Source organism: Ornithodoros turicata, unplaced genomic scaffold (assembly GCF_037126465.1).
Source record: "Ornithodoros turicata isolate Travis unplaced genomic scaffold, ASM3712646v1 Chromosome88, whole genome shotgun sequence".
Lineage (NCBI taxonomy): Eukaryota > Metazoa > Arthropoda > Arachnida > Ixodida > Argasidae > Ornithodoros > Ornithodoros turicata.
In genome coordinates this window covers 515,210-542,705 of record NW_026999396.1, presented here as the reverse complement: position 1 = coordinate 542,705, position 27,496 = coordinate 515,210, and the positions used below count along the sequence as shown (strand labels likewise).

The 27,496-nt window shown below is 44.3% G+C and overlaps 1 protein-coding gene across 1 annotated transcript in view; it reads left to right on the top strand.

Annotated features, from left to right (window-relative positions):
* LOC135374651 (uncharacterized) overlaps positions 1-24,269 on the top strand; it is a 45,694-nt gene extending 21,425 nt beyond the window's left edge. Inside the window, exons 3-7 of the mRNA XM_064607600.1 lie at positions 1,231-1,302; positions 2,312-2,441; positions 5,113-5,214; positions 9,497-9,529; positions 23,965-24,269. Coding sequence (XP_064463670.1) covers positions 1,231-1,302; positions 2,312-2,441; positions 5,113-5,214; positions 9,497-9,529; positions 23,965-24,084 — 457 coding nt within the window. The 3' untranslated portion in view covers positions 24,085-24,269. The remainder of the gene's footprint in view (positions 1-1,230; positions 1,303-2,311; positions 2,442-5,112; positions 5,215-9,496; positions 9,530-23,964) is intronic.
* The last annotated feature ends 3,227 nt before the right edge of the window (positions 24,270-27,496 follow it).

The window sequence follows — 27,496 nt, the reverse complement described above, 5'->3', positions numbered from 1 at the left end:
ATGTCCTCGGAGTGCCCGCTGCCTCTTTTCTTCTTTTCTTTACAGCTGGACACAATGACTCTAAGAACACCCCGGACAACAGGTTTTCAACGAGCGCGACCCAAGGCTCTGACACGTAATCTCCCCGGCCGATGACCCAGGAACCTTCCGAATCTTCCAGAACATGACTCACTAACGACTGCCTCGCAGTGGAATTGTACCAACTGTGACGACACTTTTGTAACCTTTTAAAAGACCTTGTACAGAGATTTTCCTCTCAGTCCCGAAGAAGGCGGAGCTTCCGCCGAAACGTAGACTTCCCCAGACCCTTAGTTTAAATGCCAGCTTAATAAATAACTTTCCCCTACTCCCTACTTCAATCTCTGGTGTCTTTTCTCCCCTATCTCTATATATATGCAATATATATATATGTATATGCGATAGGCATGCTACTTTCACTATTCTCTCTGGGCCGGCGGCGTTCTTGGCCATATGTTGCTCAACCGTCAAGCGACTAATTACCTAAGAATCGTTGAAAAAGCTGCGAAGCTGTCCCAAAAGAGAACATCTGTTCCTTACGGTGACTTCATATCGTTACCATTTTGATAAAGAATCCGTTCGGTACATAGTCCGCGAAAAATTTGTGGAGGAACTCCTTTTTTTCTTGATGTTCTTTCTTTTCTGTTCATTGCGCATCTTCGGAGACGCGTCTTTTCTTCACCCCCAGTGTGAGAGGGTGGAGGAGCACAGTACCGCCTCATGCATCGAAGATGAGCTTTAACTTGCAGAAATAAAACAAAAGCGTGTGTATGGGGTGACTCTATCTGAACTGCCCTTACCTTGGGTTGCATTTTCTGTTTTCTGATAATATTTTTTCCAGGACGCAAGAGGCGACAGTGTGGTCTTTCTTCCTCTCACATTGGGGAAAGAAAGAAAGACGGGTCTCCGAAGATCCGAAATGAACAAAATAAAGAAAAGTCAACGTACAGGTGGACGCATCATCACAGTATCATGCGCGCAGGGAAGAATTTGAAAATATTTGAGAAGGAAGAAAACAAATGCACAAAAATATTCCGCTACGCTAAACATTTCGGCATTGCCGTTGTTTTCAAGTCATTTTCTTCAGCAAGACGCTCTAAATGTACGTGAAAGTATTGTACGCTTGCAGCAGTTGGAGATTGCCACATGTGCGCCACGAAGTCTCAGAGGCAGTCAATAAGCTCACATGACCATATGACTCTCGTTTTGCAGGATAGTGAACACGAGTGAATGCGATGACATGCATCTTGATCAATGCTACCAACATCTCATCCCTGCATATAAGTAAGGGTCACCTTTCATAATGGCTTCTCTCAGCGGATGAGTCGGTAGCGTATCCAAAGCGCCGATCCAAAGATAGCGGATTCTAAGCAGGCCGATGACGCTGGTTACTTTTTTTGGAAGGGTACAAATCGCTGAGGAACTCCGGTGTGGATGGTTTTTATATGTTGATAGTACGTCCATGGAATATCCAGTGGATTAAAATGGATATCTATTACACGTGCACAATATCCAGGACTACACGTCTTATGGATGTTCATAAGACGTTTCTGGTTATCTGGGAAGATTCAAAGCAGGCCGATGACGATGGTAAGTTCTTTGGAAGGGCACAAGTTGCTGAAGAACGCAGTCTTCCACGACTGACATTAAATCTGGTGTCTCATGTGCCGAGATTTCGGCACATGAAAAAAGCAAAAAAAAAAGTAACGTGTGGACAACGTTAATCCACAGACGCGACCGTCTTCGCGTCGCTCGTGATCGCACTTGTCTGGCGACAAAAAATTTCGAACTATGATTATGATCACGATTACTTACCTTCGCAATGGGACAGTTGGCCTCCATGAAGGGGGAAGGTGCTTACATTAACGTATAAACTACGTGTTTTCTACACTGCGCGTAAGCAATACCGTTCGAAGGTAGACATGGAATGATGGGAATGATGGCATGTAGTCTTGAGTCGGAGTGCCAACATGAAAGGAAGGCTGCTGAATAGCCGCATTGTTTTCATAAAAACTCAGGGCAACAGATGTTGCCTGTCCCAGTCGCAGAGCCCACTGGTGCCCTTGCCTGATGCCCCTCAACGGAGAGCAGAGCATAGACGCTTAGCACGAAGACGCAAATACGGCTCGCATTTACAACTACTAAGAAGTCAGAACAATGTCTCTCAATGGTGATTAGCTCCGAGAGTGTTGAAGATGGCCATCTTAGTTCCTGTTTTGGGACAGCTCTTTTCCAATAGCGTACCTACTCTGCCTGTACGAAAATTTCTGGAAGCTAATTTGTTTATTTACAGGGACGACTTGAATAGAAGTCTATGCTACACAACGACAGACACGCAAAATGCGCCTACATTTTCAGGAGTAGTAGGATTCAACGTAGATAATTTCTGTAAGGCGAGCGCTCTTATAGATGGACTAACAGCGGTAAGCATCACTACGGGAAAAAATCATATATTTCGTATTTTCGTGTTGTTTAAATTGTTGAAATGTAAACGAGGTCGTAGCGCTGGGAAGTAATAGAACGCTTGTTTTTTTCGATTGTGCGAACTTTTTTCTGCGAAAATACTTTGTTTTGAATTTTCCGGTAACTGCATTTCCAAGGAAATTGTTTCGCGCGTGATGAAAAGAAGATACGAGGATTGACGGCATTAACGTTTAATAGCGATGGATCGTATTAATGATTGATTAGTATTGTGCGAGCTCCAAGCGTCTCAGCAGCAGACTATTAGTGATGAGGTACTCTGGTACTACAGACGGACCGCTTCTTGATAGAACCAAAGAATAGATCCGATACTCAGGTTTAAGGAAACCCAGTGTTGCAAACCTAGTGGAGTTATTGCCGTGGTGTCCTTCTTCACATATGATTAGTGATACTTCCCAAGCAGCACGCCAATATCGGTCCAATATTGGCCCAATGTGGGCTGCCAATATGGGGGTGCACATATTGGCAAGCCCGTTTTGCGCCAATATTGCCAATATTTCTGTAATATCACCAACGGGGAGTTCGTGTAATAATAAAGAATTATCCTGTATAATATTCACCACCGATAATACTTTTCTCTGATCTTTGCTTTTTTATTTCTGCGGATCTAATTGATCCACGTTGCACATGATTGCAAAAAAAGCAGACAAAACACGGCATCGCCCAAAAAGAACGAACAACTACGCCCGCCTTGCTGAAGGCCACAAGCAATCCCACGCAGCTGCCAATGCCAAAGATCCCTCAGAAGCCTTCATTGGGATCGCAATATTCTGTGAACTAAAAATTTCCCACCCGCTCCGAGACTACAAAGGAGCGAAACACTTTCGTGACGGTGACGGACATACGCCAGAGCAATTCACACGGCTTGCAGCAACTTGAAAGCACCTAATTTTACAGAAGAGCCATCCCTTCCTATCAGACATTGTGTTTTTTACTTAAAGGATAGCGAAGGAAGATGGCGGCTATTTCCAGAACGGGGAATGTTGAGTTGTCGAATTCTAGCGAACGTGACATTGGGATTGCCAAGTACGTTGACAGTTTCGAACAATGTGTATCATCTGCGGGAAGTTGTTGGATGTAACGATGTCCTGAATTGGGTATTTCACACGGTTCAACGTTCAATCTTGACGTGCTGCTTGGGCATTTGTGCAACACGGGTACGTACAATTTTCTATATTTTGAGTCAATATGGGGTGTACGCGGGCAATATGGGGCCCATATCGCCAGGATTTTTCCAATATTGGCTCAAAGTGGGCATTATGGGGCCTGTATTGTCCATTTTCATCCAATATGGGAAAACTCTTGGCGAAACAGGCCCCATACTGGACCCGTATCGCCAATGACCAGCCAATATGGGCCCAATATTGTGTGCTGCTTGGGTCCACTGACACAATGAATACGTCACTCACAAAGCAAGTCGTCTACCTCAGGCGGATCCTTCGCCTCGCAACCAGAGAAACAAAACTCCTGGCATGTATACATCATTTTTCTCAACACAACTGTATCTGTGCTATTTCGGATCTCAACACTAAACAGTACATTATTTACTACACCTGAAGGCACTTCAGGAAAAGCACGCTTCACCGGAGTACTACCGGTTTCAGCTATAACAACACTCTGAAAGATGTGTCCTTCATGTGCGTTTGATAGGAGCCCCGAAAGTGGAGAATACGAGGCCTCTGCTTAGACACCACGTTAGGAAACACGCGTGACGCAACATTAAGCACGGTGTCAAAGCATAGACATCATTTTGAGGTCATGTCGTTTTAGCGCTTGTCGACATATTCCGATTGGCTTCATGCCAGAAGACGAACGTATTTTGGCAACGTCAATGCTTCTTCCGAGACATAGTAGCAGATTTCCCCTCAGCTTAAGCCAATCGCATCGACTCAGTGTGTAATAGTAGGTCGCCATCGCATCATTGAAAGTGGTCAACAGTAGGAGACCTCATGTAGAAAACTGAGTGTTTAGTGCGAGATTATCGGATGAATATAACTACCGAGGTCGAAAGACGCCCGGAACAGTGCACAAAAAGAGTAAACGGACTATTTACAAACGATTTTCGAGCGGATCACGGGTGCGGCCATATTTATGGTCACGTGTAGGTTGACATTTGCTGTGACGTGCGACCAGGACCTGTCCTAAATGCATTGCCTTCTCCCAGCACGTTTTCGTCTATGGAGCAACATTGGACGCTGCAACTGTGCCGTCGAGACAGGGGAATTTCCTTGCGTGTCAGGCCGACTTCGGCGAGAACCGTCCTTATATCCATGCCGAAAGTAGAATACTCTTTTAAACGCCACACAACTGTGCCACAAAAGGTGCCGAGTAATAAAGACTCATAGCCGTAGGGATGATCACATGCATTTGATTTCAGGCTTGATCCGAAGCACGCAATTGGCGCCAGGCGCTGCGTCAAGTCCTGGCGCTAGCGTGAAGTAAACTAAAAATAAAACGTTATAGTTCAGTCCAAACCCGGGCCCCGTTAAAATTCATCTAATGCTGTTGATTCTGAAACTTTACTGAAAATGCTCATGGGTGTCATTTTCATGTGTGATGTGTGACAATGATATGGTGAGTGATGAATACACGTCTCGTCTGTCACCGTTCTAGGGCAAAGGCTCTACAGTGAGCAAATCGTGTACCACGCAGTGTGGGGTTTCGGGACACTCGTATGACACCAACTTCTTTGGTCCATGCAAGGCTCCGCAGACTGTAAGTGCATAGGGCAGAGTCAACACTATCTAGATGGATAAAGCCTTGTCACCCGTGGATGTGGCGTAGCCAATCAGAACAGTGTTTTTCACGGCGGTAGCAAATCCCGGTCGAACCTTCAGCTTCACCGGTCCTGGGGAGCGTCTCCACTCTTTTTTCCAAATTGGATTATGGATGTGCTGTGTACGTTTCAGCACGGCCATCAACACTTAAAATCCTGGGTCCAGTAGGTCTCCAAGGACTACGTTTAGTTTTCAGAGCTTCGCCAATACAATGGCTGTACATATAATCAAATCAGTGGTCTTTAGAGCAACACAGGTTTTACCTGGCTCCTTCATATGCATTAAGAATCAACATATCAATGTGTGAAAGGCACACCGTTCAGACAGCATTTCTTGAACAGGCATTCAGCTGTGTCTTCTTTTAGCGTTCGAATGTCACAACCAGTTCATCACTATGGCTTTCCAGAGTACAACTCTATCATCCTTGAGTCAAGTAAAAAACTCATCCATGGCAGCGCCTCCAAACATGTACCTCTCCAGATACAACAAACGTGAAACTGTGAAACACAATACTGCAACAGGAATTTGAGGTGCGAAAGGATAGCTTTGGCAGCCACATAGAGTACACTGATGGTTCAAAGGGTGTTTCCGAGGTATCATGCGCTATGGTCACTGGCACTGTTACAAGGTCACATCGTGTGAAGGTCACCATGTCTGTCTTCACAGCAGAAGTGTATGCCATAATTTTAGCCCTTAATTATATCTTACAAAATCGTATTAAATCATCAGTCATATACGCAGATTCTTTGACTCATTACAGACTATATGTAGCATTCATTGCACAAAAGACCCCATTGTCTATCGTGCAAGGAACCTAGCAAGCACACAGTTTATCGGTTACTTTTCTGCTGGGTACCCTGCCATGTTGGGATACCAGAAAATGAAAAGGCCGATCGAGCAGCTGCTGCTGCCCTAACATGCGACATAACGCCCTTTGACATTCCATCAAAAGATGTCGGGCTATATGTTTAAAAAGCAGCAGACACTGGCAGAGCTTTTGGAACCAACAGACAAGCAACAAATTACGCACTATAAAACCTATTCCTCCATCTGCATCCAATCAACTGTATGAGGTGCTATCCTGTCGGCTCCGCCTGGGACACACCTATTTAACACATGAATATCTCTTACGGGAAGTAGACTGTCCTGAATGCAGTGACTGTGGGGAACAACTCTCAATCTTTCACATCCTCATTGTATGCCCAGCCTACCAGCATCTCCGTGAACGTCATTTTGTTTCGTGCAATAGAAACTTCTTGCCACTGCGCACCCGGCTCTTCAGCTCGGCAATGAAAGTTTTGTACCCTTTGAAAAGGTATACATGTTTTTTTAGAGATACCGAGTTTTTAAAGGATCTGTGATTTTAATTACTAACCCAGCACTTAGCACTGGTTTAGTAAGCACAAAAATTGTACCTAGGTAAAACTTAATAACGCCACTAATGCGCCACAAAAAAAAAATCAAATCAAATCAAAGCTTTTAGCTGTCGTAGCCACATAGATGAACCACTGCCGTCCAGGCGTAGTAAACAGGAAAACTTCAAAATAAAGCTCAAAACTGTCCCATATTTCTATCGTCAGTAACTTTGTGGAAAGTGTTCTTTTTATCTACAGATTCGTGTCTATAGGTTTTCGGAGTTATTGGATTCGTAACAGGGCGCACCGCAATCAGACGAAGTCAGGCTTTGTGTCCACGTAGAGAAGGAGGGAGAGGAGGTAATAAGCAGACCTTCTGTATCTAGGTGGCGTTGGCAGAGGCCGCAATGTGAAAATGTTGGAAGAGCGCAATACAGCATAACCGGCGCGGATTGTTTCCCGGTGCCATTGTTATATGGCGTCTAGTTCCTCTACACCGTTGTCGTCATTAGCGATGCGACGCCTTAGCACCATGTGCGGAACACATGGATTACATATGATCAGTGTTCTCTTGCTGGGTGATAACAATCGTGCCGTTCGTACGAATACGCTGCTGTCTTTTTTGGGTGTTGTCCTGTCAAAATTCCAGAACGCTTTTAGAAAAACAGAACAAAGTTATTTTATGTGCCGCTAAACATACGAGAGAATGACGTTGGGACGGATTGCACACTTGCAATACAGGGCGATATTAGCGACACTTCCCCGTTAACGGCTCAAACTTCGCAATATGGGGTCCCTATTGCCAAGTCTAATCCAATACGGGGAAACTCCTGGCAAAACCTTATGTGCTGCTGCCGACACTCCCGACATCGGCCTAACATACGCTTGCAACACCGCTCAGAGTTGGGCCGATGTCGGGTCAGGATATTGGCCCGATATCATTTGGACATGCTGCCGATGAAATTTCGACATGCTACCGATTTGTGACCGATGTTGCGCCAACATAATTTTGTATTTTTATTCGTGTGCTGGCCATCGTAGGGATGAAAACAACGTTAGACTGGTTTGCGAGGAAACTACGTTTTATGTCTACCATTGTTTATTACTCGTTTTATTTTCTCATGGTTTTCTTTATCTCTCGTATTTCCCACGGCGTGCAATGAGCGCGGTATTACCAAAAGCAAGACGAAAAAAAGTTCGAAAGCTCCTTAAAAAACGAAGCGCAAGAAGCTTTCAAAAGGTACCGGCATTTCTTTCGAAACAAAAACATACTATATATTTCATGTCTTACGAGCTTCCGCAAATTCGAGAGCCCTGCTCGTCTCAGAATCAAAATGGTGGAGGTGACGTGTCTGATTTTAGTTCGCTCACGCATACAAACAAGGCTCGAATGAGGTATTGCTTCAAATATTAACTCGACATCAACGTAACGAATGTGTTTCCTACTTGCTTTTGGCGCGGGACACCAAGTAGGTCGATGGAAAGCCAGTGTCTGCGTTATGTCGTTTGTTTCGGTCAACATCTAGCCGACGATGCCAACTTCAGTGGGATGTTGGTCGCAAGTTGGCAGTGTCGGCGTCTTGTCTCTCGTTTCTGTGATCATCAAGCCGACATTGTCAATCTCTGTGAGATATCAATCGCACGTTGACATTGTCAGCGTCGTCTCGCTGGTGTCGGTCAACATCAAGCCGACATTGCCAACTTCAAACTTATATCGGTCGCAAGTTGGCACTGTCGGCTACATGTAGCTTGTTTCGGTCAACACCGAGCCGACATTGCCAACTTCAGCGTGATATCGGTCGCAAGTTGGCAGTTTCGGCTAGATGTCGCGTTTTTCCATCAACATCGAGCCGACATTGCCAACTTCTGTCGTATATCGGTCACAGGTTGGCAGTGTCAGGGATATGTTGGGCCGACATGCCCAACTTGCTGCCGATATCGGCCCGATGTCGTGTGCTGTCTTGGTTGGTGGTGTGCTGAAAACTGTTCTGGACCATGTCGAACAGTGGGAACACATGTCAGAACGCTTTTTCAGTACAGTCCGGTACACACAATACATCGACGCTGTGCCAGAATATTTTCGCAATACCCCAATACCCCACTATACACCCCCACACATACCCCAATTTAAGCAGGGTACATTTGCTCCGATGTGAACCCAATACGAAGTTTTACATTAAACGGGGTAGCAGGGTGTAAATATGTAGCACGAATACGGAAGCTTACTATGCGAGATATCACGGCCATGGCCACGGCAGACGTCTACGGATGACGTATCGTCATGCAGCGTAGGGTTACGTAGCGTAGCGTCGTAACGAAAACAAATGCGATGATCGATACCCTATCTGTTCTCATATCAGGGGTTGGTGCCGAACTTTGTATGATTATAGGAAGGCAGTTGCCTCAGGACAGAAGCCGCCGATATTTCGAACAGAGACTGTTCTTCTTCTGGGCACCGTCCTCATCATTGGCATGGTATTTAAAGGGTTAGGTGTGACGTGTTTAAAGGTTCATGCGAATTGTGGGTCAACAGCCCGGAGGGAAGAAAGGTTCCGTACGGAACACGTCACATCTAACCCTTTAAATACCATGCCAATGATGAGGACGGTGCCCAGAAGAAGAACAGTCTCTGTTCAAAATATCGGCGGCTTCTGTCCTGAGGCAACTCCCTTCCTACATTCCACCGGTTCGCTGGATTTCTACCCATCTTTGTATGATTATGTATCTATCAAACGATGGGGCACAGAAAATGTTTTTCTGTAAAACAGAAAAAACATTTCCTTGGTACCCTTGAGTGTGCTATGAACTGATCCAAATGAACGAGAGCGACACAAAACTGATTAACATTTCGTTATTGCCTTTCAGCCCGGACAAGCATGCTTCGACGACGACGATGCGGTACGTGCACGTTTATCTTCTAATTGGACAACCAACTTTATTAGCTACGCCATGACTAGATAGATTGACAGAAAGCACCAGAATCTTTCGTGAAAACTGGCTGCATCATTCGACATTCCGTCAAACACTCTTGAATGCTTTATGCTGGCACTATAGGACATTGATCCCAAATTTTTAATCAAAGCCCCAAAAACAATCCAAACGACGCACGCTTAGACACAGGCAGACACGACGCAGACACCTAGCTTCTTTATGTCTAGAGAGAAGTGCCCGTTTCATCTCTGATGACACAGCTTGCAGCTCACGCACCCGTTTCAAGCGTCTGAAAAACGTCGTCCCTTCCAGAGCTCGCTCTGTCCTTCAATCGTCATTCGACTAGTATACCTTCAACTCATATCTAAATATAGAGGTGATGGACATGTAACACAACCCTCAGGATAGCCTAAAATGTCTTGCACTCGTCCGCTACCAATCTCCTGGATCTGTCAACGCGGCTGTCATACGCTAATATGGCAAATACTCGAGCCCTGACTTCGACCTGTTTTGGATCAAACCTCCAGGACGAGAGGGCACTGAAACATCAAGAGAGTCACCACGTCGATAGTCACCACGTAGTTGATACTGAGACAGTTACTGAGTTGACTGAGATCAAGTTGATAGGATGATCTCACAATCACAACTTAGCACGCAGACGCTTCATGGACAGACCGCCGTTCTTTCATCACGCCATCCAAGATACTGCAGGCACCTGTGAAAATAAACAGTAAATACTTGAAACAAGTACACTGATGAACAATTTGTGCGCGTGTGTATTTGTGTGTGTGCGTGTGACCACTGTCAGTGTCTCAAACAACTGAACTACGCATGCACTATTTACACACGCAATTTCTGCTACAAAATTCTGCTACCCCAGGGAACGGGTTCACTCCAAAAATCGAAGTACGATTAATTAATGCATCACTGATGCGGCGGAATGCCGGTATTGAATGAGGAAGGGAGCGGAGAGGTTTTTCTCCGGCGCTACGCACATCCATCAGACTGTCACGATTTTCCAACTCGGGAGTTGTAATGCTAAAACATAAAATGGTATTGTACTTTGTTTCGTGTTGAAAGATAGAATAAATTAATTAATTAGCATAGTAAGTGCGAATTTAGGGGTAGTTCCTTCGTTAGTCCCACTTAGTTCGCACTTAGTATTCCAGTTTGTCCTTCAGTTATTTTATTATTTTATTTATGAATTATATATTTTCGATTCTTTAACTTTATTAACGCCTTTCTAGTACTCGAAATCATTACAAACTTTCGACCACCTTAGCAACAGAAAAATCGTACGACAGCCACGGTTATCGGTTCTACATCTGTGGCTCTAAGCGGGTCTGTCTCCAATCCACGTAGCACCTATGTCGTGTTACTCTCCGTTGGGGAGCCGAGTGGCGTGAGGAAATTTATCGCATTAAGTTGTCAGTTGCAACGCATTCGCAAAATCAACAAGCACAACTACCTGAAGCTCTGCTGTTACATACTAAACACGGACAAAGGGAACGAAGTGGGGAAGAAAATTGTAAAAAAAAAGAATATAGCTCTGACTGCTTAGGTTTCCTACGGTTGCGAGCCTTGCCAGAGACAACGATATTCCACGATCCACTTTTCCGGTACCCTCTGCATTAAAGCTTCACAGCTGGTTTGAGTCCTGTGTTGTCCTCTTCGTATTCTCTGTTTCTCAAATTCAACGAAATGTACCTCTTTGATTAATATCCCTGGAACGTCTCTACCTGGTCACGAAAGTCTTGAATATCCGGATATCTTTGTGACATGTAGGGGATATCCCACAAAGCCATTTACCTTGTGATTCTACCCAGTAAACAACACATGTCTCAGCACATGTCTGTGTACAGAATATCACGCTCTGGATGTTTGCATTCCGATGTATAAAGCGCAGTTCATATATGCTGGGGAAGCTCCTGGACTATCCAAGAGACCAGGATATGAACACTCATTGAACGTCGCTCGAATATCACGGGGATGTCGTCTGAGATATACGGATCTGTAGGATGTTTATACAATCTTTTTTTTTACTGTAAGTCTTATTTTACTGTGTAGTATTTCGATAGCGTTGGGAGCAAGCAAACATACATTGTCTGAGCGTCCGATACAGCGTGAATAAATAGTATTCGCGTGTTGCTCTCTTTGCAAAGCATTTACGTAGCATCCTTAAAGAAACAGACGAATGGCCTTACAGCTCTACGTAGCAGGTAATCACAGCAGAGCTGACATCCTGAATTAAAAACACAGTATTTGACAAGAAATTATGTCGGAATTATTGTTGGCATGGCATTGACTCAATGCAGGTGTAGCGAAATTGCAAAGGCACATCCATCCTCGTCACCGCTACAAAGTTTTTACGCCCCTCTATAATTAGCGCGATTTCGCTGAAACGACGTTTGCAACGCTTCGTTTCATTCTGCGGTTACGACCGATTGTCATCAAGCAAGATGGTGACTCATTACAGCAGGTATACCAGCAGAGTCCCAGTGCATATTACAGTGGCATTGCCAGATATGTTGTTTCGAGCAATGTGTATAGTCTGCGGGAAGTTATTGAATGTAACGACGCGCTGAGTAGGGCACTTCACACGCTTCGAATTTCGATATTGCCGTGCGACTTCGCCATTTGGAACAGGTACCAATACGGGTTCGTCCCATTATCTGCATTTTCATTATTAGGGGGTTCGCATGAGCTATATGGGCATGAGTAATATCTTGCTGACATTTCCCCATATTGGTTGAATTTTTGCAATATGAGCCCACATTGGGGGGGGGCCGACATTTTGCCCATTACTGCTCACACTTGGCAATATGGAGCATAGACAAAATGGCGTAAATGCAGGCTAGCTGGTGAATAAATTCCATGATAGGCAAGCCTGAGCGATGCGCAAGACACGTAAACAAACACAAACACGAGGGCTCAAAACCAGCAAGACGTTTAATAGATAATAACGAACTTCATGAACACGTAGACGATGCGTGGGAAGACCGAGAGAGGGGGAATAGGGAATTGAGGACAAAGTGAGTTGAAGGAAGGTTAGAAGAGCCGCTTGAAGGCCGGGTGGATACATACAGACGGCACACTAATACAATTGCCCACACTCTGTATGGCCAGTGCGTCTCTCAAAAGACGTTTTCGCCTGTCTGGTTCCCACGCCAGCACCGCTGTCTGCGACCATAGGGGTTGACAATTATTACAGAGCCTTAGGTGGCCCGACAAATTTGAATCTGGGCTGTTTTTATGCTGGCCCAACCTTTGGTTAAAACCTTGAGACGTTTGACCTATGTATACAAAGCCACAAGCTAACGGAATTCTATACACAACATTTTTTGCACGTGGAACAAATTTGATGGTTCTGTGTTCAGCATTACATCCAGGCTCTGGTTTCGAAAAAGGCGTTAAACGATCTAACCTGAAGTTGTTCCTAAAGAGGAGACGGACCCCCATCTCATTCGACATAGCCTTCAAATTATGTGATATCTTGTGGTAGTACGGACCTACTGCCATGTTTTCGTTTTTCTCTTTTTCTTCCGTTAAACCTTTCGGGCGAGCATGAAACTGTGCAAGTAAATTGTGCTGGATTAGCTTAAACTCATATCCTGCTCTTTGTAACTTGGCGGTCTGTAGCTTGAATGCACTGAACACAAAATTTAAGCAAGACTTGGTCAGGGCACTGGTTATCAAGGAATTTATGCAAACAGACGAACCTGTGAAAACACAATCCTTTTGGGTGTATAAAACGCCATCTATGCAAGTTACATTAGAATTCAAGTACAAATTCAGCAATTCTAAAATATCACTTATAGCTATGCCAGCGTGAGACTGGAAACGTACCAAAAGATCCAAAACGCGTTTCACAGCAAAGGTTTTTTAAGAGAATAGTACAGATCTTTGACATCCAACGATATCGGGAACATTTCAGAACCATGAAATGGCAAAAGCATTTTGACAAATTCTTCGGAGTTTCTCAGAGATAAGGGGTTGGGTACATTTAAAACTGACAATGATTTCTGGATGAACGCTGATACGAACTTCTGCCAAGTGCTATTTTCATTAAGTACAATTCTAAGGGGTAGATTGGGTTTATGGTCCTTCAACAAAAAATTTGAAGAGAACGCGCAAGACGCAGTTCCTTTGATATTCTTTACCAAGGTTGACATTTCGTTTTCATTCAAAATATCCGGAACATCCCTTTTCAATGTTCGAAGGCTCCCAATGAAAGGCACTAACAGCTCGTCAATCGCATCCGATCGCTTTTTTTAAGAACTCTTCTCTCGGGAGAACACCAAAACGGCCAGATTTGTCAGTTTGAAGCAAGACGAGGTTTTTAGCCTGCAACTCTTCCTGTGCCGCGACCACAGAACGGGGTTTTGACACAGTAGCCGGGACCCGTGCATTGGGAGAGCGTAGCAATCGAATTTTCAATGAAAGCATGTGTTTGGGAACCACATTGCGGCATAGAAGCTATGAGGTCCACGTCGGAGATGAAATCGAACTTTGAAGGTTTCACATTAAGAGGCCATATCAGTCGGGGAGCAACTCCGATTCACGATTTTCTCGATTCTAGATGGTGCCACGGTCGCCGTCCTTATCACGCCATTCGCCTCCGACTGCGAAATAATCCCCATTGTGCGTGGTTCCGTTCACGTCGCGAGTTTAAGGCGGCGCGCACCTTTTGCGCTCTTTGCCGAGAGGTAAAGTGTCGGACTTTGACACGAAAGGTCCGCAGTTCGATTCGAGACATTCACGTCTTTTTGCGTGTCTCCGATTGCTATATGAGTACTTTATTTTGTTGTTGTTGTTGTGTATGTTGTCTGTAATTTTTAGTTGCTCTTCGTATTGTTTTACTAGTGCATACTTACTGTATGCCGACGTACAAGTGTGATCGGATAGTACGGATGACAATATGGGCAGTACACACACAGATGGTATTATAAACGAATGTTGCCAGCAGTGAGTCTGAGGACAAGGCGATTGCCAATTAAGAAATGAGGAAATGGCCAAGGAAAGGTATTTTCATATGCTATCAACGCTCGCCCAAGATGTTGGTATCTCGGAGGCTCTCAACTGGATGTACCAGCGGCTGTAAATTAGGCCATAAACACGCAGCACTTACAGTGCAAGTCACGAAAATCTAGTGCTCGAAACAGTATTCCCTTTTTTTTTTGTACTCGCTTACATGCAATTTACCTTGATAATAACTCTATTATTCATGCAAAAATGACATTTTGGTATGTATATTTCTGGTAAGTAAGCATTATCAAATATTTGAATTCATTTACAGGGCGTTGGCGCAAAATACTTTTCAAAATTTTCATCGCAGAATAGACTTCTTTACCCGAAAACTTCAGTAATCCGTTCCCCTATGTTCCCTCTTGTTTTTCTTTCACATTACATCGGCTTAGCAAAATGATGTCAGTCGACAACCCCCAGTAACAGGGGACTCCCTTCTTCTCGCCTTGGTGTGCCAGTTTGCAAAACCGTACAAAGAAGGCGAAGGGCGATAAAGGCTTCAGGTCGAGCCAACCAAGCAAGATACGGAAAGGTCGAGCGGCGAGGCCTCCCAGAGGGAGTCGCGATATTCCCAACAGACTTTTTTTTTCTGGACGCCAAGAGGAACGATTCGACAAAAAATAAAAGGACACAGACTAGAAAGATATTAACAATGGCCACCTGACAACATAACAGGTTCTTGTTTGAGTGTTGCAAAAAGTGCAGTTCGGTCTCCTTATCATGTGGGACAGGAAAATCACTATTCTTGTAGGGCAACACAGATGCAATTACAAAATTGGCGTTTCCAGAGATGAATATGAGCGCTAGTTGCCAAATGAAGGAATGATCACAGAGAAGTCGTTTCCTATATTCAAAGCTTGCCCGAGATGCCGGATTTTCCTCCCCGGAAAAAAATGTCCCCGGGAAGAACCATCCCCAGGAAAAGCCCAGAGAAATCTTCTCCGCAAGAACGAAAGCCGTTTGATCGAACGCGGGGCATTTCGTCCAAGACAATCTGATCGAACACCGTTTGATCGAAACGGCAGCGGTCGTTTGATTTTTTATTGGTTCTTTTGGGAGCAGATGCATACTCTAAACAAGATTGCACTAAAGTATTATATGGCTGTTAATAGAATATCTTTTTTTTATACAATGGCGAAATTTCCTTCTTAGCATTCAGACTTCGGGTGCCTTTCGTGTACATATCACTATCATCGTTCCCTGTCGTCAGCAGTGAAAAGGGTGCCCAGAAGAAGCACAGACTATTCGCTGCTCCCAACTTGAAGACATTTTGTTCGGTATGCGTCCCACTTATTCGCGGGATACAACAACAACTTTATTTCAGGATGATGGGTCGGGAGTTTCATCGCCGGGCGCGATACTCTACCGCATTGCTGGAGGTGAAGTGGGGACTGAAGTAATGGGTCCCGTTACAATTTCACGGGATACTTCCGCATTGTTCCATTCAATTTAGTTTCCTTTCGGATGGGAGAGAGTAAAAAGCGAGAAGGCTGTGCTGTTAGTGAATGACAAAGGTCCGCAAATAACCAGTAGCCTCCTCTCTTTAGCTGAAAAAAAGAAGAAGCAAGAAACAAACAAACAAAGAAGGAGAGAACACTTATTGCCTGCTCCGTATGTTCGAGTCAGGAGTTACAGAAACAGAGGTGCTAAGGACACACTGCGAGCTTCGAACTCCCTTCGAAGAATCATCTTTCGAACAAACGGCGTCTCTCAACCGCCTTCGATCAAACTGCGTTCGACCAAACGGCGTTCGATCAAATGCTGTTATGCTGTTTATGTTGTTTCTTACTCATGTGTGTACGTTATCAATTACTTTTCTTCAACTAACAGCTTAAGATTTCGGAATATCCAGTTATAATGTGATGAGGAGGATGCGATGGACTGTGGACGGTGGACTGTCAAAAACAAGCCTAAACTAACCAAACCTCTGAAAACTAACCTAGGACCGGGTTCTAAACTAGGTTCCCACTGGGGACGATTTCGCCGTATCCCGGAAATCACAGGAGCGCCGTTGTGAACAGCTGAGGAAACGGATCATAGCCGATCAAGCTCTATCACATTATTTATTTAAGTTGGGAGACGGGATTTTTTAAATTAACATTGATGCTAACGCATAGTAAAACCATTGAACAAGGAACATAAATGCACCCGCTGCGCCGTTGTGCCGATTACATCTGTTCTTTCTGTTCCTCTCTCGCAAATTTTGCTGAGTACTGACAACGCGGTAAGATTAGGAAGCGATTCTCCACCAGCAAATAAATCTTGACTATGACACGAGGTGATTCATCACTAGTGATTTTCCAAGGTCCTGCTGCCTTCTACTTATTTCTTGCAGATATGTTGGGAAAATGGTAGCCGCGTTCTGTTATAAAGAGGAGTGCTACAGAATACTGAGCGCAATGACCTTCTGTATTCGTACCAACGAAAGTAAACGCATATGCCCACTATCCTGAGGCTCTGACTTCACGCTCGCTGAACGTGGGTATGGTCGGACTTATTCACAATAAGATTATACTGTGATGTCCAATGAGGTGGTGTCACGAGATTGGAAGCATTTTGAAAAGCTCATACTTTGGAAACGATTCAAGTGTGCCGCTTAGATAGACGCCATGAACTGTAAGAACTTTCGCGATCGTCACGCTAGCTCCTCGGATTTGCAGTATTTGCGTGGGTCGGCTAGTGGCAGTTAGGGGGCTCGGGCCCCCCGTAGCCTCCCCGTAGCTACGCCACTGACCGGAATACCAGTATTTTCATATATAGTTCTTTTTTTGTTGTTGGTGGTGGCCAGACAATGATGTTGATGTACAGTATTTTCAGCAGAAGCGGAGTTGTAAGGGCAATGAAACAACTGAATAAGTGGGTGTAGAGCTTTTATAACCCATAAACATCGGCACAGAAAAAGATGTAAGGACAACTGTAAAACCTGTGTCGCACCGACAGTAGAGAAATACAAGCATCCAGCGAACGATATCGCTAGCGCACTAATGCAGCGAACTATATCCATTTAATGTTGTTCGTTGAATGGAATGTAGATTTAATTATTCATTAATGCGTGAAAAAAGAAACGAAAAAAGAAGAACCCTATGTCTCCCAATTTCAACAAATCCGCAAAGCGAACGATAACACTCGGTCGGCTGTGATGTGCTTCATCGACTATCTAGGTTTCAGTTTTTACTTGCATCTATATTTCAGGGGCTTTTAGTGCACAATTATCCGCACTTTACCCACCACGCACTTTCTTTTCGTAGTAAACAAGTTGTACATTATTGTTTTTCATCTTCGCTGGCTAGTCTATTTGCGAGCACGAAATGCTATGCATTCCAGTTATTTGATTTCTAATACAATAGCCACAAAACTTATAAACTTCATAATCAACACCATCCCATTCAGTGGTCATTCACTAGAGTGCTCACCCCGTGTCTCTTTGGCCTTTCCGTTTTCAGCCTTCTGATTTTCGGATTTCTGATAGTTCGACGTTATGATTTTCGGCCTTTTGATGGGCTCAATACTTACACTCAGTCAGTCTAAATAAATGCATTGCATTTAGCAACAGCTATTCAAAAAAAAAAAAAAAAGAAGGAAGCTCCTAAAACTCTTTGAACTCCGTCTTTATGTACGCGAGGAGGTCTCGGAGCACGAATTCCGTCTCATAATGCGCTGATTATTACCCGGAAACTTCAGTACTCCTTGGTTTTCGCAGGGTACTTCACATTACACCAGAACTTTCGTTCAGCTGGTTCAGCGTAGAGTCACTAGTTCAGTGGCGAATCCCCAGTGACCAGGAGCTTTTCCTGGTCTTCCTCAGAAGGCTTTCCTTTGTTTGCGGTGCAAAGAACGACGGGTACAGGTTTTGGGTCATCCAACGCGGAACCAGCAAGAAGTGTCGAAAGATGAACAATCCAGGGAACCGGTATCGAAAAATTGGCCGTATCTCAAATAACGTGATCGAAGTCCCCGTTGAAAAATAAACAACATGAAAATGCAAACATCGAACTTTTACTAATCTAATAATCAACTACCTAATGTGCTGTTCCGTCGCGTCCGCCTCGCTAAGCCTAAGCAGCCAAAAATGTGGCTCTCGTTCGCTAAAATGACTTGGACAGACATCGAAATTTCATGCATGATGTAAAACCCCGAAAAACTAGGGAACACGAAGGGACAGACACAAACATGAAGTCTCAAAAACAGCTGTTTGTGTCTGTCCCTTCGCGTCCCCTAGTCTCAGGGTTTTACATCATGCATCATCTTCACCAGCTCGCTTGCTTCCTAGCCATTTTTTTATCGAAATTTGTTGAGTTTGTGTGGTAAATAGTGATGTCGGACTTTTAAACACGGCATATCATCGTACCAAGCAATCGAGCATTGTCGTTGGTTTTCCTTGTTTCGCGAACGTGAATTTGGGTTCCGGAAAAGACTGTCGCCCATTGCGTGGGCGGAAATAATGGTGCAGCGGTCGCTTGATCGATTTTTCTTATTGGTTCACATGGAGCGTTGACGAAACAAAAATAATAAGATAAAAATGAAAATAAATCGATCAATAAAAGAAAGAAAGAGAAGAACAAAGAAACCTGCAGTTCTAAATGCAGTTATCCTGAGGAACATTTATTTGTGTGTAATCCTCTTGATCGCTGTTTCAACATTACGAACATTACATGGCAATGAAGGATGGAAGTCACTGAAAAGGTTAGCCAGCTGTAGGGGTCGAACCCACATCTTCTTCACCCACTCCTACAGCTGGCTAACCTTTTCAGTGACTTCCATCTTTCATCGTTAATTTCATAGGCAAATTGAGGTTTTGTATGTGTTTGTCCTTACTATGTTGTTCCAGCCTCAGAGCATCAGTTCTCTCATATTACAGCGCAGTCATGTTGAACGCTACTGGAATATTTGTAAAGTCGGCGTTCCACTAATCGTAAATACGCCAGATTCTCATTAGCCTTATGAGACAGTTGTCTGAGTAAGCACAAACCCGGCAAAATCGGGCAAATTGACGTTTCATGTGAAGCTAATAAACTCATCTCAATTATCTATACGCGCACCGAAAAAAGAAGACGGTTGTTGGCCTGTGGTTGTTGGCGACAATGCCGGCTCAGACGATAATCCCTTTACGAGCAGCTAAGTAAGCTTTTGTTCTGGTCTCCAAGGTCATGCCCTAAGTCAGCGGTCCAGGAAAGTAATGAGGAGAGAGGAGCCAGCAGTGCCGTCCGGTGCGCACGCGCACGCTTGCTCGGCGGAAGGATACGGTCCGCGCGGTTTTGCTGTCTCGTCAGAATGATGCCGTTCACTGGACTTTTAGTGGGTGATTTTGCGTACTCACATTTCATGCTTTTTTATAAAAACGATCTATCAATTCCTGAAACATATCGGGAGAAAGTAAATGGAACGTTTTTTTTTTTTTTCGAAATGGCTATAGAAGTTTAATAAAAACCTGTCCAAAGAGGCAGGGGAAAAATTGCGTATTTTTTTCATGTTCATGACGTCGCCGTAAAATACATACGACATGTGTGAGAAACCTAATAACATTATTCTGTTCAATCCCGTCTTCCTCTTTATTGTGAAATCACCCGCGTCAAAATCTGCACGATAGTTACCGAGAAAAAGCATAAGATATGTTCCATACGAAATACATTGGGACGGAGAGCTGGTATGCCCCCTTAAGGCAGAACTTTGGCGTTTTGGAGAGAAGGTCTGTGAGGTGCGACGACAGATGCACACTTGCAGGATTGACGGAGAGAGTTGATGAATGGACGTGCTCTTCACGGCGTTTCACAGCAGGTTTCCGAACCGAGCGATGGAGGACTGACCGAAGAGAAGCGAATTCTTCTTCTTGACAACGCTGCCAATCGGAAAATTCTTGGGTATGCCAAAAGTGTGAGCATCCTACCGACGGGAAATTGAAGTTTTTATATTTGACCTTACACTGCTGGCAATATGGTGCTTCAAGTAAAAAACCCCTTCTGCCAGAAGGAGTTGCCATTCTAAGTTGGTGAAAAATAGTTTGATAAATGCCTTGATAACCAGTGCCCTGACCAAGGCTTACTCCAAATCGTGTTCAGTGCTGTCAAGCTACAGACCGCCAAGTTACAAAGAGCAGGCTATGAGATTAAGCTAATCCAGCACAATTTACTTGCACCGTTTCAAGTTCGCCCGAAATGTTTAATGGAAGAAAAAGAGAAAAAAAATGCAGTAGTTCCGTACTACCACAAGATATCACATAATTTGAAGGCTATGTCGAAGGAGATGGGGGTCCGTCTCCTCTCTAGGAACAACTTCAGGTTAGATCGTTTAACGCCTTTGGTCAACCCCTATGGTCCCAGACGGCGGTGCTGGCGTGGGAACCAGACAGGCGAAAACGTCTTTTGAGAGAAGCATTGGCCATACAGAGTGTGGATAATTGTATTAGTGTGTCATCTGTATCTATCCACCCGGCCTTCAAGCAGCTCCTCTGACCTTCCTTCAACTCACTTTGTCCTCAATTCCATATTCCCCCTCTCTCTGTCTTCCCACGCACCATCTACATGTTCATGAAGTTCGTTATTATATATTAAACGTCTTGCTGGTTTTGAGTCCTCGTGTTAGTGTTTGTTTACGTGTCTTGATCGCTCAGGCTTGCCTATCATGGGAATATGGAGCCTTTGTGTCAACTTTCAGCCAATATGGGGAAAATCCCGGCAATGCTTCGCCTTTGTGGGTCAATATTCTGTGCTTCCTGAGGACGTTCGTGGCTGCCTGCTGGCGTGGTTGCCTGCTTGGTTGCCTGCTGAGAACACGCGCAATACATGTAACAACACTTTTTCAGTACAGCCTGGTTGCTCAATATATTTAAGTGAAATACTAAGAAGCTGAGGCTGAATATAAAAAAAATGAGAGGCTCAGCGAAACTGAAGTTCGAAAATGATCAGCCGAACCATCCACTACCGCCAGAACGCGGTCGAACAAGTTTGAATCTCGATGGGTGGATGCCACATCCCAGACTGCCCCACCACCGCCACACCAACGCAACTGCCTCAACTAGCCTTGGCTACGATCCTCGACTGAAGCACACTGTGACAAAATCTGTAGCCAACGGAAGCTCCGGAGCAAGCGTTGCCAATTGGTTTCGAAATTGCGCCTGCTTTCACCAGCTAAAAATACGCTACGTTCCCTCGACTGATTCGGTATGCCTTCCCACAGAGAAATTAGAGCTCCGTCCAGCTCCTTCCTCAGTTCCTCTTTTGGTCTTCCTCCCCGCCTTTCCTTCTAACCTCTCTCCGTATGGTTTAGCTGGCCTTCAAGAAAGTCACCTTTGCCGTTATGTGCAGTGATTGTTACTGAAAAGAACATTGTGTGAGCATCATCATCGTCGTCATCACTGCCTCTGACATTTCATCACTTTCACCGTGGCGTTCATAAAAGCGATGAACTAGGCCACTAGACTTCATAGGCCAGAATCGACGCATCGACGTGTACTAGCTCTTTAATTCGACCCTTTACGAACCTAAAGTCTTAATGCTATCTTCTATAACGTCTAACTTGAATAAAAGTCGGCTATGGTAGCACGCCTGCTGTTCACACCTTTATTCATCGATATATGACCTGGCCAAATGAAGATATCATCTGGACCACCACTGTGTCATCACGCGACCAGCTGGGCGACACCGTCATTAATTTTTTGTGTGCCTGACATGGCGCGGTCGACAGGAGTTCCACTCTATTACAGGGCAAGATGGTTCCATATTCAGTCGGTTCCGATTCCCTGCTGCATCTATTTTGTACAGTTCAGTACTCACTGTTGTGTTCACCTCCTTTTCGGAGCAGAATAGAATTTTCGCGCGCTTGTCTTGTTCCTTATCTTGTACATTTTTCTCCTCGCCGCGGAACACCATCTAAGGCTGATTAGCAATATATGCGAGTTTAACGTGACGAATTTACGTCATTTTATGGCTTCGATCACGGATGATTGTGTTAACAAGAAGTTAGTTTTCATTTTCTACATTAATCTTACGCAAGTTCGGTGGAACGCTTTGCCACTGAAGTCTCTCAGGAAAATCAGTCGCTCTACCAAGACAAGCTCGTACTACCTATTACCGAGCTAATGCCTTTCATAAAACGCCTGCTGTTCCATACCTTTATCCATCACTATCAATCTTGGTCAAATGTTGATATAATCTGGACTGCCGCTTTTGTCATTACCGGCCGTCAGCGACTAGCCAGTCTTCCATTTTTTGTCCCTCGAAGTTCCCCGCTTATTGTATTCCTTACTGTTTTCATTCATTGGTGATTAAATATTGGTAACGATTTCCGTTCCTGCAGGATGTATTTCGGTTGTTTTTGTGCCTCAGCTCTTTCGGTGTCGGGCTCCGTTCTCGTTTCTGTTCCCGATTTTGGTAAGACGAATGAAAATACATTTTTGTTTCTGTTTCGGTTTCTGGTGTTAGTAACGAAACCATTGTCGTTTCTGTTTCTATTTTTGTTTCCGATGAAATTCAGGTAGATACCGTTCATAGTTTCAGCATCTGTTTCCCGTCACAATCCCTGGTTGCGTGGCACGAAACAGAAAAACGTTCGAAGGTTCATGATTCATATAGCCGCGGAGATGCATTTTGTACTCAAATAGCGCACAATACACGACGGGAAAGTCATTGGCTATCCAAGTGAGTTTGGACAACGTCGCATGTCTTCATGTACAGTTCTACGTATATCACATGTATGTTTATTTTTGCCAAGGAAAAAACAAAGAGAATTCGCGTGCCAATGCTTTCATTTCAACGACTCAGCTGAAATGACGATGGGTCTAAAGTTGAATAACTCTCATACGATTCACGTTATTGGACCGCGATTTGGATTCAGACACAGGCGTTCATCTATGTGTACGTCCATGGTGCGATCTGTTTAATGAACGCAACAACACAGCGCAGCAACCATCGACGACACAACATAGGCGCTGAGTAACAGCTGAAGTTTATGCTGTGCACCGCAGGAAAATAAAAGGGAAATGGGAGAGAACAATGGAATACAGGGCACATTGGCTACACAGGAGAAGCCTCTAGATAGGCAACCTCCCGTAGTTGAAGCTCAATGCAAAGTGCACTGACAGCTTTCTTTTCTGTCACGCATCGTGAGAGATTCGAATATCGCTCTAGTGCACTGATCTCTCTGTCTGGCGAAAACCCGAGTGCTCCCTAATATAGGTCAGTAGCCAGATGCTCCTGAGTGCAGCGCCAAATTGTTTTCTGTCCCTGATTTTAGAGATGTAGCATGTTACATAAGCCTATTATTAAGGTACCTCCCCGTCTGGCTTACGCACGAATTGTCACAGGTCACCGGAATGTCATAATGGACAAAGTCGCTCTACTTTCCGTGCTAAACAATAATCGTTTCTCCTTTTTTTCCTACAGCTGTGCTTCTTGAAGAAATGTGGAAAGAAATACAGCGAGATAAAAGCGCTGTCCCGTCGTAACTGGAACCTACCAGACAGCCATTACGACGAAATGGATGCCTGTGCTAAATATCCATGACATGACGTTCATCTGCTCAAGATTACCTGGTCGTGTCGTGCTTGGTACTTCGATTCGACTAAGTGGCTGCTGCCGCTGTCTTGTGTTCAATATTGCTGTTCAATATGTCACTCTATAACAGATTGATGCTCATTTGCCACTTGTGCGATAATTGTTCAAACTGTGCTACAAGAGCTATAACGTGAGGTTGCATAAAGTTGGAGGCAACTCAAAACGCGGCTGATTCTTGGATGGTGATCCTACATCACGCGCTCTGAGTGCCGTCAAACTACTTTGCAAGTGTAGGTTATCCGGATGGTTTTAAATTTGGTTTGCGAATGTCAAGGCGAACGACAGGACAGAGATAACCATGACACATTACGCGTTTTAAATACGCAATAACACTTGTCACTTGTACACCTGGTTCGGTTGGGTTAGGTTAAAGGGAGACTCGGCAAGGATTTCTTTTTTTTTTTTTTTTGTAAAGGTGAGCATCACACCGAACACGGAGCACTTCTCGATGCCGAATACAACAAACTAATGCTTTTTGCGCTGGTAGTTAATTCGTAAATGATGACAATGACAATGATGATGACCGAAATGCGAAGAGCAAAAGAAAAAAACAAACAAACAAACAGGTAGTTCCGTACTAGGGTGTTTCGTCCGGAGCAGGATACTATGACGTCACCCACCAGCATTATCGTCCGCTTGGAAACCTGTGTTCTCCTCGGATGACGTCAGCAGTAAGGTGGACTAGTGTTAGTGGTCCATGCGAAGCATTGCAGGCGTGTACCCCTCGATTCAAGCCGGGCACGTGATCTTTGACAAAATGCGATTGCCGCACACAAAGCGTTTTTTTTTTGTTCTCGAACTACGACGACCTCAGTGTTCCAGTGTGTGGCTATTTTCAGTGTAGAAGTTTTTTTTTTTTTTTTGTTTCAAAGCAGCTTGCTTGTGCAGCTCACAAAGCAGCTATTTCATGTGACCGTGTCAGAAGACTCAACGTGCTAGATCGCGGTTTTACTAGTGGAATAGTTTTGCGCCCTGATAACAGGTACCCTTCACAAACTTATTGAGTGGTTCATTGCACTTGAACGTTTGCACGGTTGCGCGTGAACATAAAAACACATTTTTCTTTTTCTTTTGATTAATTACTGCAGTGACCCGCTTCGGCTGGAGATTTTTCTCTAAAAGATGTCCACTGAAGGTGCCAAAGGGGTAGTAGCCACATCGAAAGCGACGGCGCCATGAATAATGTTTTCGCGTGAAATTCATTTGAATTTTTATTTAAATAATGACCGCCTCCCACTCATTCAGCGCAGCTTGTAGGTGGGGTCAGACAGATACTTAACAAATGAACATTCTTATAAAAAGATAAACATATGTAATTATATAAGAATACAAATATACAAGTTCTTCGATTGGTGCACCGGTTCGCGAATTTAACTGAAACATCCGATATATTGCTCTCCTCGCTGAGGGGGATGGCAGTCCCTCCATAGCACCGTCACTGCTAGCAGATAACAATGTTTATCTTTCGTCATGAAGAGTTGACGGCGTCCGCCGCGATGAGCTATTTCTGTCAACGATACTTTAGGTGGTCATGCTTAACCTTCATAGACATAAGCCGTAAGCATAAGTAAGCATAAGTAGTCAGCCGTTGAGCCGTTTGTTTGCGATGGGATAATGTATCAATTGTCTCTGTTGTAAATGTGATGATCGTTATTAAATGAAGTTATGCGGTGTTAAACTTTGTTAAAGATTGTTTGTGTAACGTTAATGTTGTATGCTGATGATCAAAAATAGTGGAGGCCTCACTCAGACTATCCATCTTCCTTAAATGCGTGATATACGGATGATGAACTGCCAGCTTCCCCGCGCAGACTGAAAAACATCCAAGTTGGCTTCGTGAGCCTTATTCTTGTCATTGAAGCTCGCGCATACCGACATTAACGTACTGGTTGAGCTAACATACAGATAATGCACAGAAAACATATTTCAGAAACTGCATGTATGTGTGGCATTTGCGGGGCTCTCTGCCCTGGTCAAGGTGAAACACAGCGCATGCAAGAAAGAATACATACTCTTGAGCTAATGGCTCAGAAGCTGTCACGTGACGATTAGTTCGGCGGAAATCTGGTGATTCAGTCGCGCGCGATCGAGACAGATGTGGAACCATCTAGTAGCGAGAGTACTATCCATCGCTCAGCACACCTCTAATTCTAGTTCACTATATCAGAAGTGTGTTTATCTGAGCGACCTATAGCTTCACAGAGAAGCTCGCTTTGTAATAAATATACGCAGTTCTGGAACGAGATATTTTCGATATACCACATCCTTTGTCGTGATTTCGTTGCTGAGTCAGGAGGACAGGCGACAAGCCGAGGACAAACGGCAGAGGACAATAAGAATGTACGCGTGTGTGCACTGCCGCGCATTTTAGTATTTCAGATCTGCCGCTCAACGTAAGCAACTACGAAGGAAGTCCACCCTGTAAGCAATGTTTCAAGCTTAGCTGTGTAAGCGTAGTGTAGTATTTGGTGCAATTGCCTTGCAATAAAGCTTCGATATCAATCAGAGTTGATGGCTGATTATCACCTTGACTGTTTGGTAGTGCTAGCAAATCAGCAAGTGAGCTGAGGTCAATGCAACGGGCACGTCCCGTGATGATAATGAAAGGGCGCAGACTAGCTGGTTCATACTGACGACTGAGCAGACAACGAGGCGCAAATAACAGATGAGTTCTCAGACAAGGAACAAAATTTTAATGGTACCCAAGGCTTAGTCTCCGGGGAGAAGGAATGTGCAGAAAGGATGGGTTGCTGATTCAATAGCCACGTGTAGCTGTCTTCGAAGATTCCCTAAGTAATCTACGCCATAAGTCATTTTCTTGGTTTTCTGGTTTTCAATGGTATAAATCGGACGTGCAATAACTCGCACCTTTTCTGGCATGAATTTATACCCCCGCCTAAGGCATATACTGTCTATACCTTCATGGAAGTATACCTCTGGTGATATATATGAATTATACCTCGACAAAGGTATATATAAATATATAGGGGTATTTAAACTATACCTTTGCAAAGGGATATATGAATACCCGAGGGTATATAAACGATATCTTGGCGAAGGTATATATGCACATCTTAGACGTGCATAAATTATACCTCTTCGAGCGTGTGCATTATTCCCCTTGGGGCGTACAAAATGGTGCGTAACATGCTGTACGTAACATGGGGCGTTCCATGGTGTACATGAGATATGCTTGGGATGTGCCTTGACAACCACTTGTTGTTACGTGCATCAGCGTTGATATATGCTTGTGCAGTACCTTATTTTATACTGTTGCTTGAACACCAAAACGCACGCCCGAACCATGTATCATTGATCGATGGCAAGCACAAACTACAAAACGTATTTGGCAACTTGACAA